The sequence below is a fragment of the Podarcis filfolensis genome (assembly GCF_964270895.1).
Source record: "Podarcis filfolensis genome assembly, chromosome: 15".
NCBI classification, from domain to species: Eukaryota; Metazoa; Chordata; class Lepidosauria; order Squamata; family Lacertidae; genus Podarcis; species Podarcis filfolensis.
This window is the reverse complement of record NC_139618.1, coordinates 8,120,655-8,142,363: the sequence shown is the minus strand read 5'-3', so window position 1 is coordinate 8,142,363 and position 21,709 is coordinate 8,120,655. Positions and strand designations below refer to the sequence as shown.

At 46.3% G+C, this 21,709-nt stretch overlaps 2 protein-coding genes across 9 annotated transcripts in view; both read left to right on the top strand.

Annotated features, from left to right (window-relative positions):
* The window catches only part of NF1 (neurofibromin 1), a 156,989-nt gene extending 150,822 nt beyond the window's left edge, over window positions 1-6,167 (top strand). For all 6 annotated transcript variants that reach the window (XM_083587336.1, XM_083587335.1, XM_083587339.1 and 3 more), the window contains one exon: window positions 5,164-6,167. In XM_083587336.1, the coding sequence (XP_083443462.1) occupies window positions 5,164-5,306 (143 nt within the window). In that variant the 3' untranslated portion in view covers window positions 5,307-6,167. The remainder of the gene's footprint in view (window positions 1-5,163) is intronic.
* An 8,505-nt stretch (window positions 6,168-14,672) lies between these two features.
* Window positions 14,673-21,709, top strand: part of AKAP1 (A-kinase anchoring protein 1) — a 43,093-nt gene continuing 36,056 nt past the window's right edge. The window contains exons 1-2 of one of the 3 annotated variants that reach the window (XM_083587244.1): window positions 14,673-16,036; window positions 17,622-17,749. The gene's annotated coding sequence lies outside the window, so the exon portion shown is untranslated. Of the gene's footprint in view, window positions 16,037-17,621; window positions 17,750-19,276; window positions 19,495-20,458; window positions 20,561-21,709 lie in introns of those variants that run through there. The other 2 variants (XM_083587242.1, XM_083587243.1) reach the window with 2 other exon arrangements.

Sequence of the window (21,709 nt, the reverse complement as noted above, 5' to 3'; positions counted from 1 at the left end):
AAAACACACCACACACACCAAAGTCGACAGTAAACGTGAAGCAGCACTCCTAGTGGTTGTATATCGCAGCACATCTGTCTCTTGTGCTTCTTTGCCTGGAAGAAGGAACACTGAAGAGTAATAGGAAACTAGTTCCTTTTGACACTTCCCATTGTGTAGGTGTTTCCACATTGTGTGATTTTTCTGTGTTGCTGAGAAACAGAAAAATGAAATAACCCACAGAAACTGTGAGCTTAACAAAACCAAGTCTAATTAGACATGCCTGCTGTTGTATATTTTGAAGTCTAAATTGGTTGGACATGTATCACACGGCACATTTTTGTCACGAATGAGTTGCAAGGTCAATTCAGGGTTTCTTAGTTGTTTCGCCTCTTTTTCTGCCATCCCACTTCTTCATTCATAATTCCATTTGTTTTGTTTTTTTAAAACCACTCAAATAATTGGTTTGGAATAAAGGATGCAAACTCAGCAGCTTGTTGGCACAGTGAGCACATCTGCCTGGTTGTCAGCATTGTGCATCATTCTGTTAACACAAAACACAGCTTTCCTAGGTGGAGAAGATACAAGGGAAAGCTGGGTGCCAAGCGCTCACATTTTGCCTAATGTGGCTAACCTACATTTAGCTAGGGCTTGCTGTCAGCCTCCTCGGCGGCAGGAGTCTCAGGAAGGCATTGCACACGGGAGCCACACAGACCTTTTTACCCCATGGCTCCCTCAGCGTGACTTCAAAAACATTCCTTTTTCATTTGACCTGAGTCTCAGCCGCATGTAGTGCCACATCCAGAATTTATGAATAACAAATCCATGCTGCCAGTTTGTGGTGTTTTTCTGGTCTGGTGCTGAAGCTGCAGCGGGGGTGTCAGGGCGGGAGGCAAGGCGGGTCAGGAGTTGCAGGACCACAGACAGTTCCAAGTGAGCAACTTGATGGACAAAGGGTGGGAGCAGAGTGAGCCTTTTTAAGCCTCTGCAACCCACCCACCCCTTTCCCAGGCTCCACCCACCTCTCCCAGGCCCCACCCCCTTGTGGATCACTTTAGATTCTTAAAGGACCAACCCCCTGGCCTGCAGACCAACACTCCCCCTCTGTTGCACAGCCTCCCACCTGGTGTGCTCCTTGTGCCACTTGGCCAGTGAGATGCTGTGGGAGGCATTAGGTTCCCCAGGAGAAGTAAAGGGCCTGACTCTAGCCGTACCAGCCCTCAGGGTATGGGAGCTTCTTCCGGGGGCTCCTGCCTGAGAATCTTAGGCTCAGGGGGGAGTCTCCCCATCTTTAGCAGCAGGCTCCAGCTCCTTGGGTGTAGACTTTGCAGCCTCTGACTGACTCTTGCCTGCTGCTGGACTCGGGGGGGGGGTCATACACCTGTAGATGTTGCTACCTGTGGGGACTACAACGTTGCAGGACCTCCTCAGCTCCCTCCAGGACTTTTGTAACTGCTTATAAAAATGTGTGAACCCCATCCCTGCCCAGGTGTTACTGTCTGCTGTATGCCCCCACTTTACCGACCAACCATGTTTCTGCCTTGTTCAGTTTTCTGTTCTGCCTCATGCAAGTGACCACATGACCACCTATACGTACCTCCTTGCCTCTCAGTGTGAGAAGGGTTTTGAGAATGTTTGGAATAACTTTCAGTCTAGAGTGGCAAGCAGGAAGTGGGGCATGCCTCATTTATTTGGGGGGAGGAGTTGGGGGTTCCCCATGTAAAATCCATGAGCTCCGACACCACACACACACACACACACACACACACACACACGTACATCCCCGATATTAGTCAAATGATGCCCCCACCTTCCAATAACCATTGTTAAGAGAACCTTCACAAGAGGCAAAAGGTTGGGCCTCTTCTGACCCCTACTAATTCAAACCCAAAGGAAAAGGTTTTGTGCTCCTCAACTGTGCAAATGGCATCAACCTCTTGGCAGCAGATTTCCAAATTTGCCAACCATTTTGAACCCATTGACCCACTTGCAATTCTGAGAGTGCCATGGCCCCTGCCCTGTCTGGCTGCTTCTCCCCCACCTGACAAAGAGAGAAAAGGCACACACACACCCCAAAACAATGTTTTCCCAAGGAGTCTGGGTGAAGGTTGGCTCAAGTAGAATTAAAAGAGATCCTCTTGAATTTGCATGAATTTACCCTGCGGCCCCATGTAATTGAATTATAAAGCATACAGTGGCAGACTGAACAGCAAAAACCACAGATCCAGTGCTTGCCAGCAGCACAGGAGCATTAATCTAAAGCAAAGATGCTCAGAGACCTCTATGATTTTTATGCAGGATGGTGACAGGAACACCAGCAAATCACAAACCACATCTATGAACTCAGGTGATCTATAAGGATCAGTGCCTCAGATCCAGCTTTTTGTGGCATAGCGTTGCTGGATCTGTGATCTTTATGCCTCAGTCAATGGAGATAGATATGTTCTGTGATTTGATGGTGGTTGTAGGCGAAACCAGTAACAAAACGTGCCTTTTCAGGAGGATGCTTTGTGAGCATTTGCGTGTGTGCGCATATTCCCTCTGACTCGTGTGGCACCCCACTTTCTCCCTGCCGGCCGCTCCATTTCCCTTACAAATCATTCTCCTTTCAAGTTCTGGCTCAAAAAGCACACCAAGCTGGAAGAGGACATGGGAGGGAATCTCTTCCTCTTTTGCCTTGATAATTCCCCCCCCCCCCCCAAGTGTCAACATGAGCCTTGAAAAATGAATAGAACTGAAAGAGTAAGTAGGAAAGTGTGGCTCTTTCAACTTTCTCCTTGAGCTCCAGGTGCTTTTTTTTGCCAGGGTGGGGTGGAGGTAACTACCCCAACTACCTCATGATGAAGGAAGCAGTGAGTGAAATGGACTGAGAGGGTTTGCAGGTGCCAGAAGTAGCCCTACAGGGTGGCATCATGCCAAGCAGACAACCCCAGAGTTAGGCAGTCAACAGCAGCACAACGTTGAGCTGGAGAAAGCTTCAGCCTAAGGAAGCCTCATGGGCCCATTCTTGCCCCTCCTCCTTTATGTGCAGCTCTCTGAACAGGCTCCAAAGTGACTGGAAGCAACGCTGTGTGGCTGGGAACTAGTTCTCATACCCAAATAATGGCAGTGAGAAGCGGACTGGGGAAAAATAGTTAGCAGAACATGCGAAAGCTCTGTGGAAATAAGTGCCTTCAAGCCAGTCTTGTTGTTTTCCTGTCCTGAGAAATATTCTGTTTGTGCATGAGGGAGCACCCACCGAGGCAGAAATTGGAGTGCTTTCTGCATGGTGAGTTTGAATTGAGGTGATGTCAGGCACCCATGGCACATCCTGCCCTCCTCCCTCACTGTTTGCCAGTGGAAAATGCAGGCAGTTGCACATCCAGCAACCTCATGGATGCCAGGGAAACTGTGACCCTCCAGAATTCATTGGGTGGGCTCTCTTCAGCCTCAACTTGCATGATAAATGGTTGGGTTGATGGGAGCCAAAAGTCCATCTGATGGAACACAGTCTCCCCATCCATGCACTCAGTGAAGGAGGATTTGCAGAAGAGAAAAAGGTGTGTGGGTGTGTGTTTCTATTCCCTTCTACACTTACAAGATGCTGCTGTAGAGCTTGGCACTAGCATGGTCAGTGCTAGTGCCCAAGATCCAGGAATTCAGAGTGGTACTGCTTCTCAAGTACCAATGGGGGGATTGGCCTACCTTGGAGGGGTGTTATCAGGCTGAAGGTATATTGCCGAGCAGAGGCTCTAGGGAACATTTTTAGCAACAAGGCTTCAAGAATGAAGAAATCTAGTCATTTGGACTGCATGTGTCTATCTTCATTGCCTATCTTCCCTCCCTCCATATCCTGCCTTTGTTTTAGTGTGATCTGTTACTGGGAGGGTTCTTTGTGAGGCCTCCATAATAGATCAAGGAAAGGCATAAAAATGTATACATTGCTCTGCTTCCCCTGGAAGTGCTGAACCATCTGAATGGTGGGTAGCATTCCTGGCAACTGTGAAATGAACTAAGCTTAGGGAATAATAGACCTTAAAGGCAGGAGCCTAAAGACTCTCCAGTGGTTCATTTTGAGCTCTAAAGTTGTACCCTTGCGCTATCAGAACAATACAAAAGGCATGAGAGGGTGGGCTAAGTCACACCCTACGAGGAGAAGTAACCACCACGACCTCTTCTGTTACTAGCAAATCTGAGGGTGTGCTTGCAGGGCCTTGCATCATTCTTGATGCAAATATGGCAAGGGTCATGTGGTTGCAAGTCTAGCTCAAACAAAAACACAATGAAAATCTGCCTTGCTTATACATGAAGGTATTTGGGCATCGAAGCCTTGGGCCATGATTAGCTGAGGGATGGCTGATGTCACAGAGGAGACAGGCTAAGATTCTCTGGCAGAGCTGACCAGACCCTAAGCATTGCTGACCCTTAGCCCCGCTGGCTGGGAGAGATGGGAGTTGCCAGCCCTCAGTATCTGGAGCTGTTGGGGGGCGGCTCTCCCAGAGCAAGAAAGAGTTACACAGCAGGCCAAGTGGCTTGAGCAGCTGGGAGGAGGCTGGAGCAGCCTGAGAAAAAAAGAAAGGCCAAGAGCTGCAGATGTGATTATTAGACCATGGCCCTGCAGGTTACTTCGGTTCTTTCTAAATAAACAGTCAGGAACATCTTGTAACCGATGCAAAGGTGCCACTTTTGCTTTAGTGAAGTTGATTGCTCCCTAAATGGCAATGCGTTCCCCAGCAACCCAGCAGTCGCCACCTGGGGGTCGGATGTGCATTGAAAAAACTATTGGAACTGCCCTGGAATCCCATTAAGCCCTATCTCTGCTTCTTGCTTCACCAGCAGCTTTCCCCTTCCTTCCCAGCTCCCATGGCATAACCTTGGCACAAAAGAGAATGCCTCCTGCCTCTCTCTCTTCCCCCGCCACCCATTTTGGATGCTTCTTTGATCTTAACTGCAGGCGGAGCTCCTCCTTGCATGATAATAACAGGGTGGGGAACCTGTATGGCCCTCCAGAGGTTGCTGGGCTCCCATCAGCCCGGACCACTGGCCACGTTGGGAGTCCTGCTGGAGGGCCACGGACTGGACCCTCCCCGACCCCGAGTTGGCCATTTCAGATGGAGTCGTCCGGCGGAAGCTTCCACATTACCTTTCCCGCTCATGGCACTTCCTTTTTTAATTATCTTTCTTTTACTCCCACCACCACCTTAGGAATCGATAAGGAGAACGTGGAGCTCTCCCCGACCACGGCACACTCCAGCAGTGGGAGGACGCGCCACGGCTCCGCCAGCCAGGTGCAGAAGCAGCGCAGCACTGGCAGCTTCAAGCGCCACAGCATCAAAAAGATTGTCTGAAGCCTTCTCCTTTCCCCTTTCTTTTTCCTTCCTTCCATCCTTGGTTTTCTAACGTGGCGTAAGTACTTCCTGCCCCACCTCCACAAGTGGTCGTGTCGCACTTAATTTCAAACCCTCCTGCCCACTCGCCCCGTCAGCCATGGTGCCAGACGATCAACTCTCGAAACATTTTGTCTGAATTTATTTTGGATTTTCATTTCTGTTTTTTGCCACCTTAAAAAAAAAAACAGCAGCAGCAGCAGCAGCAACAACTCTTCTGTTCTTTTTCTTGTTTTTAAGCTGGTAATAGCCAAACTGTGATGAACAGAACCACTTTTAAGAATCTGAAGAAAGCAGGGAAATGACTGTAGGTTGTGTCGAAAGGCTGAAATCATGTCTCTCGCATTTCAGACACGTTTTTGTTACCTTATTTGGGGGGAGCTTGCTTATTTGTTTATGGCTTGTTTTGTATCTAAAGGGGGGGGGGGAGTGTTAATATTCAATCCTGTTTGCACATTAGAGGTTTTGATGGCCAGTGGACGCAGTCAGTATCCTGGTTTCCATCCCACATCCCTGTAGCTGTGGACATCCTTTTCCTGAGCTTAAATAGCCTCTGAGCACAAAAACAGTGCAATGAGTTTAACCAAGGGGTGAGAATTTTTGCCCCATCAAGATGTATCTTTAATGATCTAGGCATTTCAGAGTGCAGAGTGTCTCTCTTGACACTCCAGAAAATAGTCTTCTGGGGGCACATGAACCAGACTGGAAGAAGCTGGCTGTATTTGTCAAGTTTTCCTTTGGTGAATTTAGACTGCTTTCTTATATATATATATATTTTTAAAAATAGATCAGCAGCACTTCCATCTTGGGAGAGAGAGAGAGAGAGAGAATGAATGAATGCATCTGTGGGGAGGGGCACTTCTTTGTTGTAGAGTTGGAAGGGACCACAAGCATCATCCATTCCAACTCCTTGCAATGCAGGAATATTTTGCCCAACGTGGGGCTCGAACCTACGACCCTGAGATTAAGAGTCTCATACTCTACTGACTGAGCTATCCTAGCTATTTCAATGTTCCGTCCCACTCCACAGCATGGCTAGGGTGAATATCGTGGTTGTGTGGGTCTTTCCCGCTCATTCGCCCTTCCCAGCTGGGGTCCTGTGTGGACTTGATTCATTCCACAGCAGCTCCTGTGTGGAAGCTCCACTGCAGCCATTTGTGCTTGTGTCATCTTGGGCTGTCGCTCCCACAAAGATTGTTATGGCTGCTTCTCATGTGATAACTCTCCACCACCTTCCTTGCACCACATTGACATAACTCATTGATGTTCCCAGTTCAGGAAAGGTGCCGCTTACAATTCCCAAGCTCCCTAGACTTTTATTTGGCTCATACCCCCTTTTCCAAAATATCCACATTGTTCCTAGTCAAAGTTTTACTTACTTTTAAAGGAGCAACTGCTGCTCTCAAACCCAGAGTGGCCCAAATATCCTTTTCTGATAGTGTGGATGTTTTGGGTTGTATCCATCTTTATCCGTACTTAGAGCAGACCTATTGAAATTAATGGGCGAGGCTAACAGATTTTAATTCCATTGGGTCTGCTCTTGAGTAGAATGTAGTTGGATTCAAGGCATACACTCAAACTTTGCCCTGAGGGTTTATTTTAAAAAAGCTTTAATTGGCCAGTAATCCTTGCCAACAGAAGCATGTTTCAACTTTAGGAACCACAGATTGAAACAGCTTTCAGCCACCATGAAAGGCCTTGTCAAAATGCTATAGCGGCAATAGATGTCTCTTCTGAAAAACCCGTGTGGAATAAGGGCTAGGTTGTTGGGCTAGGATCAGAGAGATGGGGATTGAAATCCCCACTCATCCATGAAACTCGCTGGGTGACCCTTGACCCCCCCTCTCTCCCTCTCTCTCTCTCTCTCATAGCCTAACCATACTTCATAGGCAGTATTGTGAGGCTATATTAATAGGGGGAAAACATTTGTGCTGATTGGGCTGGAGAATGGATGGGCCAAAGTCAAGCACTGAACTTTGTGGCCGAGTTGGGGTTTTGAATCTGGGTCTCTCTGGTTCTTGTCTGACACTCAGCCACTAGACTGCTGTGACTCTGTGTTGAGATTACCAGAGTCCCCAGCAGCAACATGGATGATGAACGTGCCGCTTTGACTGGCTGCCCAAAAGTGTGCAGCTTGCCTAGATTTTGGAAGCACAAATTCTCAACTTCTAAAAAAGCATGTCAGTCAGAAATGAAATGAAATGAAATGAAATGAAATGAAATGAAATGAAATGTATGTATTGCTGACATAATCGGTTATTCAGTGGCTTCAAAGGGAATAATATACATACAATTGAAACTGTACAGTGAAATTTTAATGCTGACTTTGGGTAAATCAAATTCCACAGCATTAGACAGAGGGTGCAAATGAATGGTCCATTAGCAAGCTATTAACATTCATTTAAAATGTCATGGGTTTTATGTGTATAAAACAACTGCTTTTGGTATATTGATTCAGAGAGGAACTATTTTATTTTGTTCCACTCCTGGAACACAGTCTTAAGGTGCCAACAACAGTCTGCCAAATCAAGAAAGGTTTTTTTATTTTTATTTTTCGAGATAGAGAAAGGAAACGCTCTTGATCATGTTGGAATTTCAGCTGAAATAGATTTGAATCAAGTGGGAAGGGTTAAAGTAGGATCAATGAAACTGTCGCAGGTTAGAATCCTTAAGGTTTCTTCCCATTATGTGATCAGAGGAAAGACTGCCTATTACACCACGTCACACCTGCACTGGAGCTTTCCTGTTCTCATTGCAGTGTGCTGGAGTGTCAAATCATAAGTCTGAGAGAAAAATAGCACGACGTAGTCCTCAAGAGTCCTGTGCTGTGCTAACATCTCTCACTGGGCCATGTGTAGACGTTGCACCCCCAAGCCAAGGTCAGGAGATGTGCAGCTTGTGGTGCCAGAGGACTGGACAAGGTGGGTGAACCCTTTGGCTTCCCAAAGGGAGCCCTGCGCAGAAGCCCCTTTAATCCTTTCCCCCCTCTGATGTATTCCTTTGCCTCCATCGCATACCTTGAGGGCTCACCCAAAGCTTGAGCCAGTAGGACCTCTCATGGCAGATGTGACAGAAACAGGGAGTGGCGGAGTGTAAGCTCTGAATAGGCACAGCTAATTCTCTGCCCAGAGGATCACAGCCCGCCAGCCCATTCACAGCGATGGTCAGAATTCCAAGCACAACCACCAGGTTTCCTTATGATAACGCCCCTGTTTTAGGCGTGTGGCAGCTGGGGTTTGCACAGGCAGTCACTGTGAACAGCCGAGAGAACTCTTGAGGGCAGGGGGATACAGGGGAGGAGGAGGAGAAGCATTAACAGCAGTTTAGTAGGTCTGGATGTAGCCTCTAGGCTGCGTCATCAAATCATGGGTTTGGCAAAACAGGCCAGCGAACCCAAAGTGGGGTTGGCAAGGGAAGTAATTTCCTTCTCTCTCTCTCTCTTCTCCCACCAGCCTGCCAAACATCAGAATCTCCAGACAATCTGACTTTCCTGGTTTCTAAAATTAGGCTGTATTATGTAAGCACTCAGTTTTAGAACTTCCTTCAGCTATATAACTTTCAAGAGGTACAAATCAAGAGAGTTGGAGTGAGGTCACTCTAGCCCCGCACCCCACCATTTTTAGTCTCAGTTTTGACACTGCTTTTTCTTGCTGCCAACATGCATCTTCCCTGGAGGAGGGAGGCTAGTGGGATATTTTCAGATGGGTGTTCAGCACCCTTCTCAAAGTTAGCCTTTAAAAAGGGGGGTAGGGATTGTTCAAATTCTAGAGAAACTGGTGAATTATGCACTCAAGGAATTGAACTAGAGCCCACATTGTCAGGTGCATAAAGTGTCCTCTTCACAGTGCATATATTTACATTATATGTGCCAGTTGATGCACCAGTGAAGTCAGCTTTAGTCCATGAAAGCTGATGTATGTTAAAAGCCTGTAAGAAGCTACATGCACAATTCAAGGTTATTTGGATGTAGTAATCGGCATGGGTCAGTTGGCCAAAGACCACAGGGACCTAGTACTGTACACAGTGATAGTAAGTGAATCTGTTGCGTTCTTCGGCCATCCAAACTATGCATATTTCGAAAGAAATCAGACTCTGCACCCTGGAGAGAAACCACTACAGGGCAGCAGAAACTCATCTGGGCAGACTTCCTAGAATCAAAAAGATAGAAAAGCTTACTTTACAAGCTGTGCTTTAGCAGAGCTGATTTCTGGACTGAGGTGTCTTAACGGGATAAGGGAGCAGCAATTCAGAGATGCTTTTTTCCAATGCAGAGAAGGTGGGCGCAGAGGGTCCCCGAACAAAACCCATTTAGTGGCTGATTTGCTCAGTGCCTTAAGTGTTTCTCTCATCTACTTGGTGAAAAATGTCCTCTCCTTAGCCACTGCAGCTGATTTGCCCTTCCACCAACTGTTGCTGTCTTCACTCTTTATTTTTCGGATATCGGCTACACAACCCAGTGAACAATTCCGTGCTGTTGATTTAAAAGGACACCTTCTCACGCTTAGGTCCTGGGCCATTGGGGCCATCTCATGTTCTCCAGCCCAAGGCGTCTGTGTATCTGAAAGCAGCAGAATACACTTCCCTGCTCTGGAGGAGGCTGCGCATCTTGCTGAGCTGCTTGTGGGTTGGTGGCATCCATGTGCCTTTAAAACAAAGTAGATCCATGAATAAATTCTTGCGTTAGCATGTTTAGACAAGAGAGGGACCTCTGGGAGTGTTTTCCTTTGCTTTTTTTTTTATGGAACACAGGAAAGAGGTTCTCAACCAGAGGTGTCCTATCAGGCTTTGGCAGAGGGCTAGCAATTTGATTGTTGTGTTTAAATTTGAACCTTCTCCTAGAGGATTTCAGTATATCATGTCGAGAACTAAGTAACTTTGACCTGCAGCGTAAGGTTGCTGCAGGCTGTGCAGCAGGGGCTATTCACCTGTGGCCCCGCAGATGTCGCTGGGCTTAGCGCTCCTACTGTCCCTGACCATTGGCCATGCTGGCTGGGGCTGAAGGAGTACGGTGGCGTCTGCAGGGTCAACCTTTCCCCACTCTCACACTAAATAAAAGGAAACCAGTTTGACACTCCTTGTTTTCAAGCACGGGCTCCATGTGCACTATTAAGTACTGTAAAGTTGTTTTGCATTGTTCTCTTTTTGTATTTTTCTAAATCTTTCCCCCAGTTTTGAAGTTTAAGCCTGATGCATTTTCCTTGCGCGTAAAGAAGAATCCCTGTTAAATTTGCCAGTCTGTTACGCTTCCATTCGCATGCACTTGTTTTCAATAACCAAGAAACATTTCAAAGTCAACGTTTTTCGGGACTGAGCACTGAAGATTGTGGCTGGTGCTCTTTTCCTGAGGGGTTTGTGGGGTTTTAGGGCTTCTTCTCCCCCTTCCTCCTGCTTTGTTTCTAGTTTTAATTTCCCCCACGATGTATTAAAGCACGTCTTAATGTTATGCAAGAGACTCTTATCCACAGAAGTCACTTTTTTTGCATTGGCCACACACCTTTTTTTTAATGCAGTATATTCACCCTGTAAATAGTTTTGTGTAAAATTTGACAGAAAAAAGTATATTTACTACACTGTAAATACATGTGACAATATATTGTATTATTTTGCTTTTTTGTAAAGCAGTTAGTTGCTGTACATGTATAACATAATGACATTTGAATATCTTTTAGTGTTTAGTAACTGTTAACGTGCTTCTTTCCTCCCTGCTGTTGCGTTCTGTCATTGAAAGGAAGTGATGCTGTGTACTATAAACCTAACGCCATGTATTATAGAACTTGCTACTTCCCGTTGGGGCCTCAACCTTGAAGACTGGTTCCCTCTCCTCCTCTGTCTACAATCCTGTTAATATTTGTAAGTGCTTGTGCAAGGCGTTGGGCGTGAGCCCCGCAGACTTGCACACTTATGGGTGGGTAATTGGAGGTATATATATAAATATATAAATATATATTAAAATTAAAATAAACCTGTAGAGATCATGGTTTCAAGCAATTGTTGTTTACCCCCCACTTTCCCTCATGTATGTACTTCCCTTTTTTTGAAGTAAAAAATGTAAATTCAACCTGCTTTTGACTTGTTGGAGTAATTATTTGCTTGTGCGTCTTTAATGGTTCTAAACCCATTTAGCAGAGTAAAAACTTTAAACATGTTGCAGGATTCCCAAAAATAGACCAGAGGCAATATTTCATCCAGCAGAACTTTACTGCTACTGAAGGCAAATGAGCATAATGGTCACAAATCCAATACATTCAGAATTGGCACTGTCCATAAATAATCCAGTTGCAGCAGACTTAACCTTACACTTACAATAACTTATAATAAATCTAAAACCTTAGCACTGTGCTTACTTTGTACAGAAAACCACACAGAGGGGAAAGAGTTAAAAAAAGAGAGAAAGTGAAATTCAGGCTCATTCTGGCCCTACTTTTATAGTCAGTATGACCTTGATTGAAAGAGATAAGAGAACCAGTTCAAACCAGCTGTACTTAGCTTCTCTGAAAGTATAACCCAAACAATCATGAACCTTCTGCTTGTTTCTCACACAGATAAGCTTCCAGAACCCTCCCGAATTAAGTAGAATAGGAAAAATCTCTACACATCAGATCAATACTTTCTGTACTAAGAAATGCAAACTGACAGGATGCACAGTCCAGGTTTCAACGATTCTGAGTTTTTCTTTCTGCTCTTCAAAGTTTCTAACCCTTATGAGCGGCAAAGACAGCTTTGAAAGGTAGATGGGTTAGTGTATGGGATAATCTCAGAAGCCAGAGGAAGTAGGCGGGAATAAAATGTCAAAGGGTTATGGGCTTCTTCCCCTCCCCTTTGGATTAGCAAAACCAAAATGAATCATTCAAAGCAGTGAATGTTTCAGAGTAAATTATGTACAGTACTCTGGTTGGAGACTTCATGTGCTTTTGCTTACATGGCACAGAACATGGCCAATCGTTTTTTTTTAAATAACCATTCCCCAAAGACACATGCTAATAGGGGCTTCCGAAAGAGGCTTCTATGTGGCCTTGAGCTGAGTGCCTTACACGAATGGCTTCTGCTTCACACTTTTATACAGAGGTACCTCGGGTTACATACGCTTCAGGTTACAGACTCCGCTAACCCAGAAATAGTGCTTCAGGTTAAGAACTTTGCTTCAGGATGAGAACAGAAATCGTGCTCTGGCAGTGCAGCAGCAGCGGGAGGCCCCATTAGCTAAAGTGGTGCTTCAGGTTAAGAACAGTTTCAGGTTAAGTACGGACCTCCGGAACGAATTAAGTACTTAACCCGAGGTACCACTGTAGTACCTTTCATGAAACTGAAATGCTGGTGGTCAAGTGCTCTTAACACTTAGTTCCTGCCCACCATTGCCAAGTGTTCTTGATTGGCAATGGATCTCCAAAGCCTCAGACGAAAGCTACCTAGCTTTTTTTCTAATGTGGAGGAACCAGGAACTGAGCTTGGGACCTTGTGCATCCACAGTATGAAATTCCAGGTAGCAGAAAATTTCTCCCATGGTTCCCTCTCTCCTCCCCTCCCAGTTCTGCCATTGGTTTATGAGGGGGGAAATTGCATTTGAAAATTATCAGAGGGGTGGATTGAGTTATGGGTGAGGTGCAGGTGGCTACAAGGTGTCCTTTTATTCTACAAATCCATCTCAGTACAGTGGTACCTCAGGTTACATACGCTTCAGGTTACAGACTCTGCTAACCCAGAAATATTACCTCGGGTTAAGAACTTTGCTTCAGGATAAGAACAGAAATTGTGCAGCTGCAGCGCAGCAGCAGCAGGAGGCCCTATTAGCTAAAGTGGTGCTTCAGGTTAAGAACAGTTTCAGGTTAAGAACAGACCTCCAGAATGAATTAAGTTCTTAACCTGAGGTAATGCTGCAGCCTTCTTGGGTGCTCAGGCTTCAGTTAGAGTCCAGGAAAAGACGTCCCAAGACAACGCATGTGAAGCTGACGGACAGCAGAGCCAGAGCACAGTCTGGGGATGCAGTGCCTCAGAATTCCACCAGGGGGCTGGAACCTCTCTCTGATTAACTACCAAGACAGCTAACAAGAAGAGGGTGGAGCCAGCACTTTCGAAGGGAAAATAAAAGGAGCCGTTTCTGAGAGAATGTTCAGATAGGGTTTAGTTTGAGAGGGGAGAGAGTTGGTTCTGGGTTGAAACAGCCACTCTGAGAAACATACCCAAAGCTAGAGAAAGGAGTCTCTGAGCTTAGTGTGAAGGACGGCGTGTGGTATTCGGCCAGGAGTTAACTGGGAGGCTGAGCCAGAAGAAGTAGAAGCTAAAAGGATACAGTCTACTTAGGTCTCATTCTAGTCAGGAGGGGAGAGATTCTTCTAGAAAGAGAAGACTCCCAAATCAGTTAAGAGGGGTGTGGTGATCCCCTGGGTCTGTTACTTGGAGTACCTCAGGAGTGGGATTGTCAAAAGGTTGGGTAACTGACAGAAAGTACCACCTTGTTTAAGAACCAAAGTATTAAGCTGCAACACCTGTGCAACAACTGAGTTAAGGAATTGAGGTGAAATAACTGGAAATAAGCTGAGCATTTACCATCTAGTCTAGAAACCTATAACATCTACCTGAAGCGAAGTAACTGAACATAAGCAACTGAAGTTTAAAAGAAGCTGTGCTTGATTAGAAGCCCATAACATCTGTTAGATTCAGTATAAATACTATTAGGTGAACGGTTTCCTGGAAATAACATTATATCCTGATGTATCCTTTGTTTTATCCACGTCGTTCTGTTAAACAAATATTTCTTACTTGTTCCAACTTCTGCATTAGTCTCCCAAGTACCAAAGTTTTCCCTCACACAAAATCCAGAAAGATAACCTGTGGTGGTTATTATAAAGTGTGTATGCAGTTTGGATCTGCTGCAATTGGTATATAAGCGGTGGGATCCGCTATAGAAGCTTTTTCAAATCGGAGGAGCTGCATACCTCAGGAAAGTTTACTGGCGGGGGGGGGGGGGGGAGCAACACACATCCCTCAGTCACCTTGCAATAAAGTTCAGAACGCCATGCTCTGCCAGTTCTGAAGTGCCCTGAGGATGAAGGAGGAAAATGGAAAATGCCTTTTGTGGGATCAAGTGTTTGAGAACCTGCTGGACAGAGTTTGGCACAGCTCTAATTCTGAGTGAGGTAGAAATTTGGGAGCCGGACTGTGCAAGTTAAACACAAGCAGTCCTGGAGCTCCCTCTGCTGACTACCAGATATCATTTCCACCTCACCCAGCAAGTGAGGGTGCCATTCCCTCACAGAGAGAAGCATTCACCACCCCACGAAGCCCATCGCCCAGCCCTTCCCGGCAATAATAATAATAATAATAATTTATTGTGGCCTGTTTCAGCAGGCAAGATTGCTGGTTTTGTCTTCCAAAAAGGCCTGAGATGGAAGGTTGCTGACTTAAAAAAAATAAAAAATAAATCAAGGGTGTGTGCTAGTGTTATGGAAAGAAGGCAGGAGAGCACATGATATAAGAACACTCATTTTGAAATATTAAGTACAATTTGTGGCACAGACAGGAGCATTGGCTGTGATGGTTTAGGTCAGGGGTCAGCAAACTTTTTCAGCAGGGGGCCGGTCCACTGTCCCTGAGACCTTGTGGGGGGGCCAGACTATAATTTTTTTTGGGGGGGGGAGTGAACTAATTCCTATGCCCCACAAATAACCCAGAGATGCATTTTAAATAAAAGCACACATTCTACTCATGTAAAAACACGCTGATTCCCAGACTGTTCGCAGGCCGGATTTAGAAGGCAATTGGGCTGGATCTAGCCCCCAGGCCTTAGTTTGCCTACCCATGGTTTAGGTCACATTTTTAGTGATCTGAGACAGGTTGAGTCAATTCAAAATTTGTGGACTTATTAAGAGAGATCAGAGTTCCTCCACCCAAAAAAAATTAATTTACAGTAGGCTTTCTTCTGATGTCAGAGTCACAAAATTACCAATTATGCAAAATGGGAGATCAAGCCCTGTGTTGCTTTGGGTACAATCCTATAGGGAACCTCCTATTGAATGTTCTGGTGGGAATCATAAGTGAGATACCCACGCAGTAGAATTTGCTCCCAGTATCAGCTGCCATGTAGAAGTAGACAAATGTTAAGATAGTTTACTGTTGTAGAAGATAAGGCTCAGCAAAACAATTCTGGATGTAGATATGTACAGCTTGTAGGCTTTTGCAAACCCAGATATAAACAGATACCCACAAGTACAAAGTATCTCTGCTGCTCTAAATAAATTCAGCAATTCAAGACACAACACTGGACTAACAGACAGACTGCAGACTAACAGACTATTTTGCTGACGTGCATTAATCACTGATACAGTTGGGGTACTGGGCTGTTACCATAGCAACCGTCTTGGATGACCTTGCACCTGTGATTAGCTCATTCATGGGATGATTTATGCTCATGAAGGAAATTAACCCTTTCTCATGTCCAGTTACTCCAGCATGCTCTACCAAGGGAGGTTCCACCTGTATTCCAGTTGACTGACTACTGCTTCGTAGGGTGCGATCAACTTGTATGCATTGTGTGGTGATCATGTCAAGAGAGTGGTTTTTATTAATAATTTTGTATTTTACTGATGTGGTCATTAGAATGGAATGCTTTATTGTGTTGCATATGGTTGAATTTTTATATGCCTTTATTATTATATTGTAGATTGCCTAGAGATGACCAGTATTAGATGATCAAGGTAAGATAGAGCCATAATTTGGTAGCTACATTTAGTCAACCAACCAACCACTTGATTGTTCTGTCCAGAGACCATGACAGGTTGCATGTAATCTCAATAGTGCCACTACACAATGCAGAGCTTTTGGTGTCTCTGAAAAACAACCATACCCAAATCTCCACCCTCTGTTGGCCCACCCACATGTCTCCCTGATACTTCTTAGAATTCTTCTTTGTTATATTCTGTTGCTCATTCTGCCTGCTCATTGAGAAGAGCCAATGCCTATTGGAAAGCCTTAGTCATGCATATGGGTAAAAAAAGCAGAGGATTAGTTGGGAACATTTGCAGCCCTCCAGAGGTTGTTGGACGCCAACATGGACTCAGGGATGTGGGGAGTTATAGTCCTGCAACATCCCTCGTCCCTGATTTAAGACCAAAGGAAAATCAACAGGGTTAAAATAAGGAGAGACTATATCTCAGAGGTGGGGTGCATGCCTTGCAGGCAGAAGATCCCACATTCATTCCCTAGTATCTCCAGTTAAAAGAATCAGATAGTACATATTGGAGAAAGCCTCATGTCTTCTTGAAACTGTAGAGGGACCAGTTTGTATGCCTAATTCATTTACTCTATGATTGCCTATCTTCTGATGATTTAAATGCAAAGAAAGTGTGTGTTCTTTTGGTTAAAGATAAACTAAGGGAGGAACATAATTGCCCAGCCATGTCAGTAGTTGAAAGCTTGCCCCAGAAGCGGCAGTGTGCACATTGGCAGGCTCCATGGTGCCTTAATCTTCATGCACATTCATTGACCCTAGGGATTATGCACCCACTCTCCAGAGCAGAGCAGTGGCCCTCTATAGGTTGCTGAAATACTGCTGGCTGGGACTGATGCAGTCCAACAATGTCTGGAGGACCACAGGTTCTCCATTGCTGCTCCATGGGCCCTGTGAACGGGAGCTGGTCCCTGACAAAGGACAATGGGGAAGGATACAACCCCAGTGAAAAAGCACAGAGTTTGCATGCAGAAAGTTTCACATCCAATGCCTAGTGTCTCTAGTTTAAGAAAACCAGGAAGCAGATGATGGAATAATCCATGTCTGCAACCCTGGAGAGCCGCTGCCAGTCAGAGTAGACAATACTGAACTAGGTGGATGATAGGCAGTGCTTCCTGTGTTCTTATTCCTCTCTCACACGCTATGAAAAGAGTATCCCTGGGAACGTGCAGACTGCATTTCTCCCACTGAGTCCCTGCAGGTGACTCTTCTCCCGTCCTCTCCCACTTACACACAGCTGGAATCAGCTCCTCTGCTATATTGGTTGGAGCATCAACTACCACACCCCTCACCCCCAAGTCAAGTGCAAATATATTTCATTAGGAAATAAGTTGACAAGACCTGCTCAAGCGCTGAAAGGAAACCTACCTTAACCCAGATCCTAGTGGCTTCTGCTGAACAAACCCACCTCATAAAAAGAGTGGGGTTGGTGGAACTTGAAGTTGTGTGCATATTTCCCTGGCACAAAGGGCAACAGCTGGGCACAGCAGGAGTTTCATTCTCAGACAAATAATCCATCTGACCTGCTTTTTGCTCTCTGTTCTCACTCTTAGAAACCACACTCCGGCTTCGATTCTGCTATAGCAGTGGGTTTGGGGTAACCTGGTGCATCCCTTCAAAGCATTTAAATGACGAAATCAGCAGCCATGCACTCTGGGCTTTTGAATGTTGGTAGTGCCAGGTGAGCAATCTTTCCCAGCAATGGGCAATCCACAAGAATGAATGAATGAATGAATCTTTATTTACGTCAGCCATCGGCCATAGCAATAAAACAACAATACAATATACAGTGGTACCTCGGGTTAAGTACTTAATTTGTTCCAGAGGTCTGTTCTTAACCTGAAACTGTTCTTAACCTGAAGCACCACTTTAGCTAATGGGGCCTCCTGCTGCCAGTGTGCCGCCGGAGCCCGATTTCTGTTCTTATCCTGAAGCAAAGTTCTTAACCTGAAGCACTATTTCTGGGTTAGCAGAGTGTGTAACCTGAAGCGTATGTAACCTGAAGCGTATGTAACCCGAGGTACCACTGTACAAAGAATAGGGGTTGGGGACTGGGACTCTGCATGATCGTGATCCCACTAATATTCTTAAGAATCCTTTGGAGTGTATGGGCATTCTTTGGCGAACCAGGTGGAAAGGGTTCGGGGCAGGGGGAATTTGGAAACCAGAGGGACAGACACCCTGTGGAAGAAGCTTATTTATTTGCATCCCACCTAAAGCCTTGATTTAGCATTTTTGCAGCCTGATCCCAAGCACATTTACTGGGGCATGAACCCCAGATTTCAAGGGAGTTATTTGCAAGCTGAGTATGCCTGGGATTGCAGCATTAGCTCTCACAAACGCTCTGTAAAATAGGATAGACTGGCAGTGTTTTGCCCAAAAACCTCCAACAGCCCTGCAAGGAAGGCCAGCTGTGACTTCATAGCTGACAACGGATACTTTTAAGAGAACCCTGAATACAGTAATAATAATTAACTACAAGACTGACAAAAATATATTTTCAATCTCTATCAGTGCTGGAACATTCATCAATCAATAATATTAATAAGTTGACAACCTTAAAAATGTCTGCCCAATTAACTGGGCAGATTGATTTTAAAACGATAATTAATATAAATGTGGGGGTAGGCACCATGTCCGTCACAATGCCTCTTGCATCCTCTAATAACACAGAAAGGACTGCTACTCTGAGCTTTTATATTCTACTGATGCAAATGTTTGCATGTTTAATGGATCACTCCATCAAAATTATCATGCATCGTTACTTAGAAGCAAGCCCGTTTTCGGGGCTTGATCCCAAGCAAGAGTGCCTGATGGTGCGATCTATGCACGTTTACTTAGGCGGTAGGCCTTTTAGGGAAAGTGGGACTTGTTTCAGAGTAAATGCGCACAGAGCCTTACCCTGCAAGTTCTCTTTAAGCGACTGACAGCCTCAACGAGGGTCAAACACACCCTGTCAGAACTAACCCCGCCTCTTATTTCCTTGCATGGGGGGGGCGGTGAAGAGAGAGAGAGAGAGAGAAAGCATGCTGGGGGTGCGCATGCGCACACTTTGCCCCTTCCCCACGCTCCCTGTTCTCGTTCTCTCTTGCCCTCTGACTCACGAGCCCAGTCTGGGGAAGGAGGGGGCGTGGCTTCCCCCTCGCCGTCTCGCGCGAGCTGCGGCCGAGAAGGGGGTAAGCGGGAGGGGCGGGGCGAGCGGGACGTTGAGCGAGCGGTGGGCGGGGCGAGCGGAACGTTGTGTATATCGGTCGAATGTCTCAGCGTTCCGAAAGGCCCGGTCGGGCAGCACGTGGGGGGACGACCGAGGAGCCCGCGGCGGGTGGAGGGGCCGGGCGCGGCGGCAGCGCACGGGGGCTTGGCACCGGCACCGGGGGTGGGACGGCCAGGAGGAGACGGAGGAGGGCGAGCATCACCGGGCGGATCGTGAGTAGCGGCTTTAACTGGAGGGTTAAGGCGCCAGTCCTCATGGGGGAGGGCTGCTTTATGATCAAACACGCGCTTTGCTTTTTGTGGGAGAACAGAGCGGCAGTTCGGGGCCTCCGCTGGATTACACGTACGGTTGCTCCTTCCCAAGTAGTGATTTTTAAAATTGCATTTGTTGGGTGTTTTTTGACGTTTTCTCTCCCCTCCCTCTCGCAACAACTTCCCGACTCGCCCCTGCAGCTGTGCCCCTTTAAGGGTCTTCTGGTCTGCGGCAGTTAGCAGGTGAGAGCGCGCTCAGCTCCGCCGGCGGGCGGCATTTTGCACCGAGAAGCACCAGGAGCAGGCCTCGGTAACCTCTCCTCCTTCGCCTTGCTCCGCGTTGGCGTTTCGCCCACCCAGCCCGTGGCACGTGGTTCGGCCCTTCCTCGTTATGGGCCGCTCTCCACCCCACACGCACTCTCCCACCCACCCTAGATTCGTAAAGCGGCGGCTTCTTAGGGGATCCCTTCGCTCGAGCCAAGGCTGGAGATTAACCCTTGTTAAAGCGCGGCTCTTCCGCGGTGCTCTCGCCGACTTTGTCTTGTGCATTAAACAAAAAGAAAGCGTTTTATAGTGTCCTTCGACAATTCAGAAAAGTTTTGCACCCGTGATTTTGTTGAACGTGGAGCCACTCCTCCTTGGCCCCAGTGCACTGTCATTAGCCTGCCCTTGGGAGCTCCTCTTTGCTTTGTGGCACTGAAATGTGTATCTTCCTTTTCATGTCTCTGTACTAGCATTTCTGCCCCACTTTGGGGGGGTGGGGGTGGGAATAAGGAGACAAACTGTTCCTTAATTCTTCCCTCTCCTCTGCTCTCTGGGTCCTCCATTCCCCCTTATGAACTTTGAACAGCTAAGCACTATGGAGCTATGTCACCTTAAGTAGGAAACCTGGGACCTCTGGTAAGATTCTCCCTCGTTGTTGCAGGTGGTGGTGTGGCTTCTCTGAGCCCTTGGCTTGTGGAAAGTGTTCATGGCTTGGAGGAACAGGTGCTAGGCCTGCCTGGAGTCTGCCCATGAAGACTCACAGGTCTGTGTCACCTCTCTTCTCATCCGGTGAAAATGCCACTGGATTGAGCCTGTGTGATTTGCTCTGGTTGCTGCTTTTAAACTCATATGCTGGGAAAACATTAGGTGTAGACTCTCTTGTGCACACACACACATAATGCACATGTAGATAACATGCACACCATACATTTAAAGCATACAGCTTCCTGCAAAGAATCCTGGGAACTGTAGTTTCACCCCCCCACAGTTCCTAGTACTCTTAACGAACTGCAGTTCCCGGGATTGTTTGGGGGAAGCCGTGTGGTTTAAATATACAGTGTAGATATTTCCCTTGTGTTAAGTTCTGGTACAACAGCATGCTGAGCAAAATCTACTTTTCTGGGTAGCTTTGGTCAAGTTGTCTTTTTCTCCACTGTATCTGCAGCTGAGGCCTACCTCACAGGGTTGTTGAGTCGCTCTGTGCTTGTAAGGGAAATGTTGTGTTAAACCTAGCATTATTGAGTGGCAGATGGTGTTTGGTGAAGCAAGAGGCTGCTGTTGGCTGCTAACAAGAGGTTTGCATTGTAGGACTTTCACACAATGGGTGAGAGTTTGGGTGGTTGTTGAATTAGGTTAAGATACTTGTTCAGGTGTGAAACTCATTAGCACCCCCCTGCCAAAAAACAACCAAACCCTCTTATGCTGCAAGGAGTAATATGTCTTACTGAAATAGTGAGGTCCCCTCTGACCTTTACCCCTCCACCCCAAATACAAAACACAGAGCTGGCTTGGGTGTGTTCTGTGAGTGTTTGGCATTTGTTTCGGCTATGTGGACTGTGATAATTCCTCTAGAGTAATTGCCACACCTTGTGTCTGCCTTTTCAATTACTTCATGTGCCTTTGCTTTTACACACATACACAGGCAAACACTTTTGACAATTACTGGGAAATAATTTGCTTGTAAACACAATTTTTTGTGTGTGTGGAAAATTTCTGGTGTAACGCAACTACATGCTCATGGCCTTGACGTTACTCCAATGGGAGATGGGGCTCTGGCTCAATGGGTGGAGCATCTGCTTTGTGTGCAGAAGGTCTCTGGCTCAGATCCCAGAGGCATCTCTAGCTACAGGCAGGAGAAGCTCCCTTCCTGAATCCCTGGAGTGCTGCTGCCAGTCAGTGTACACTATACTGA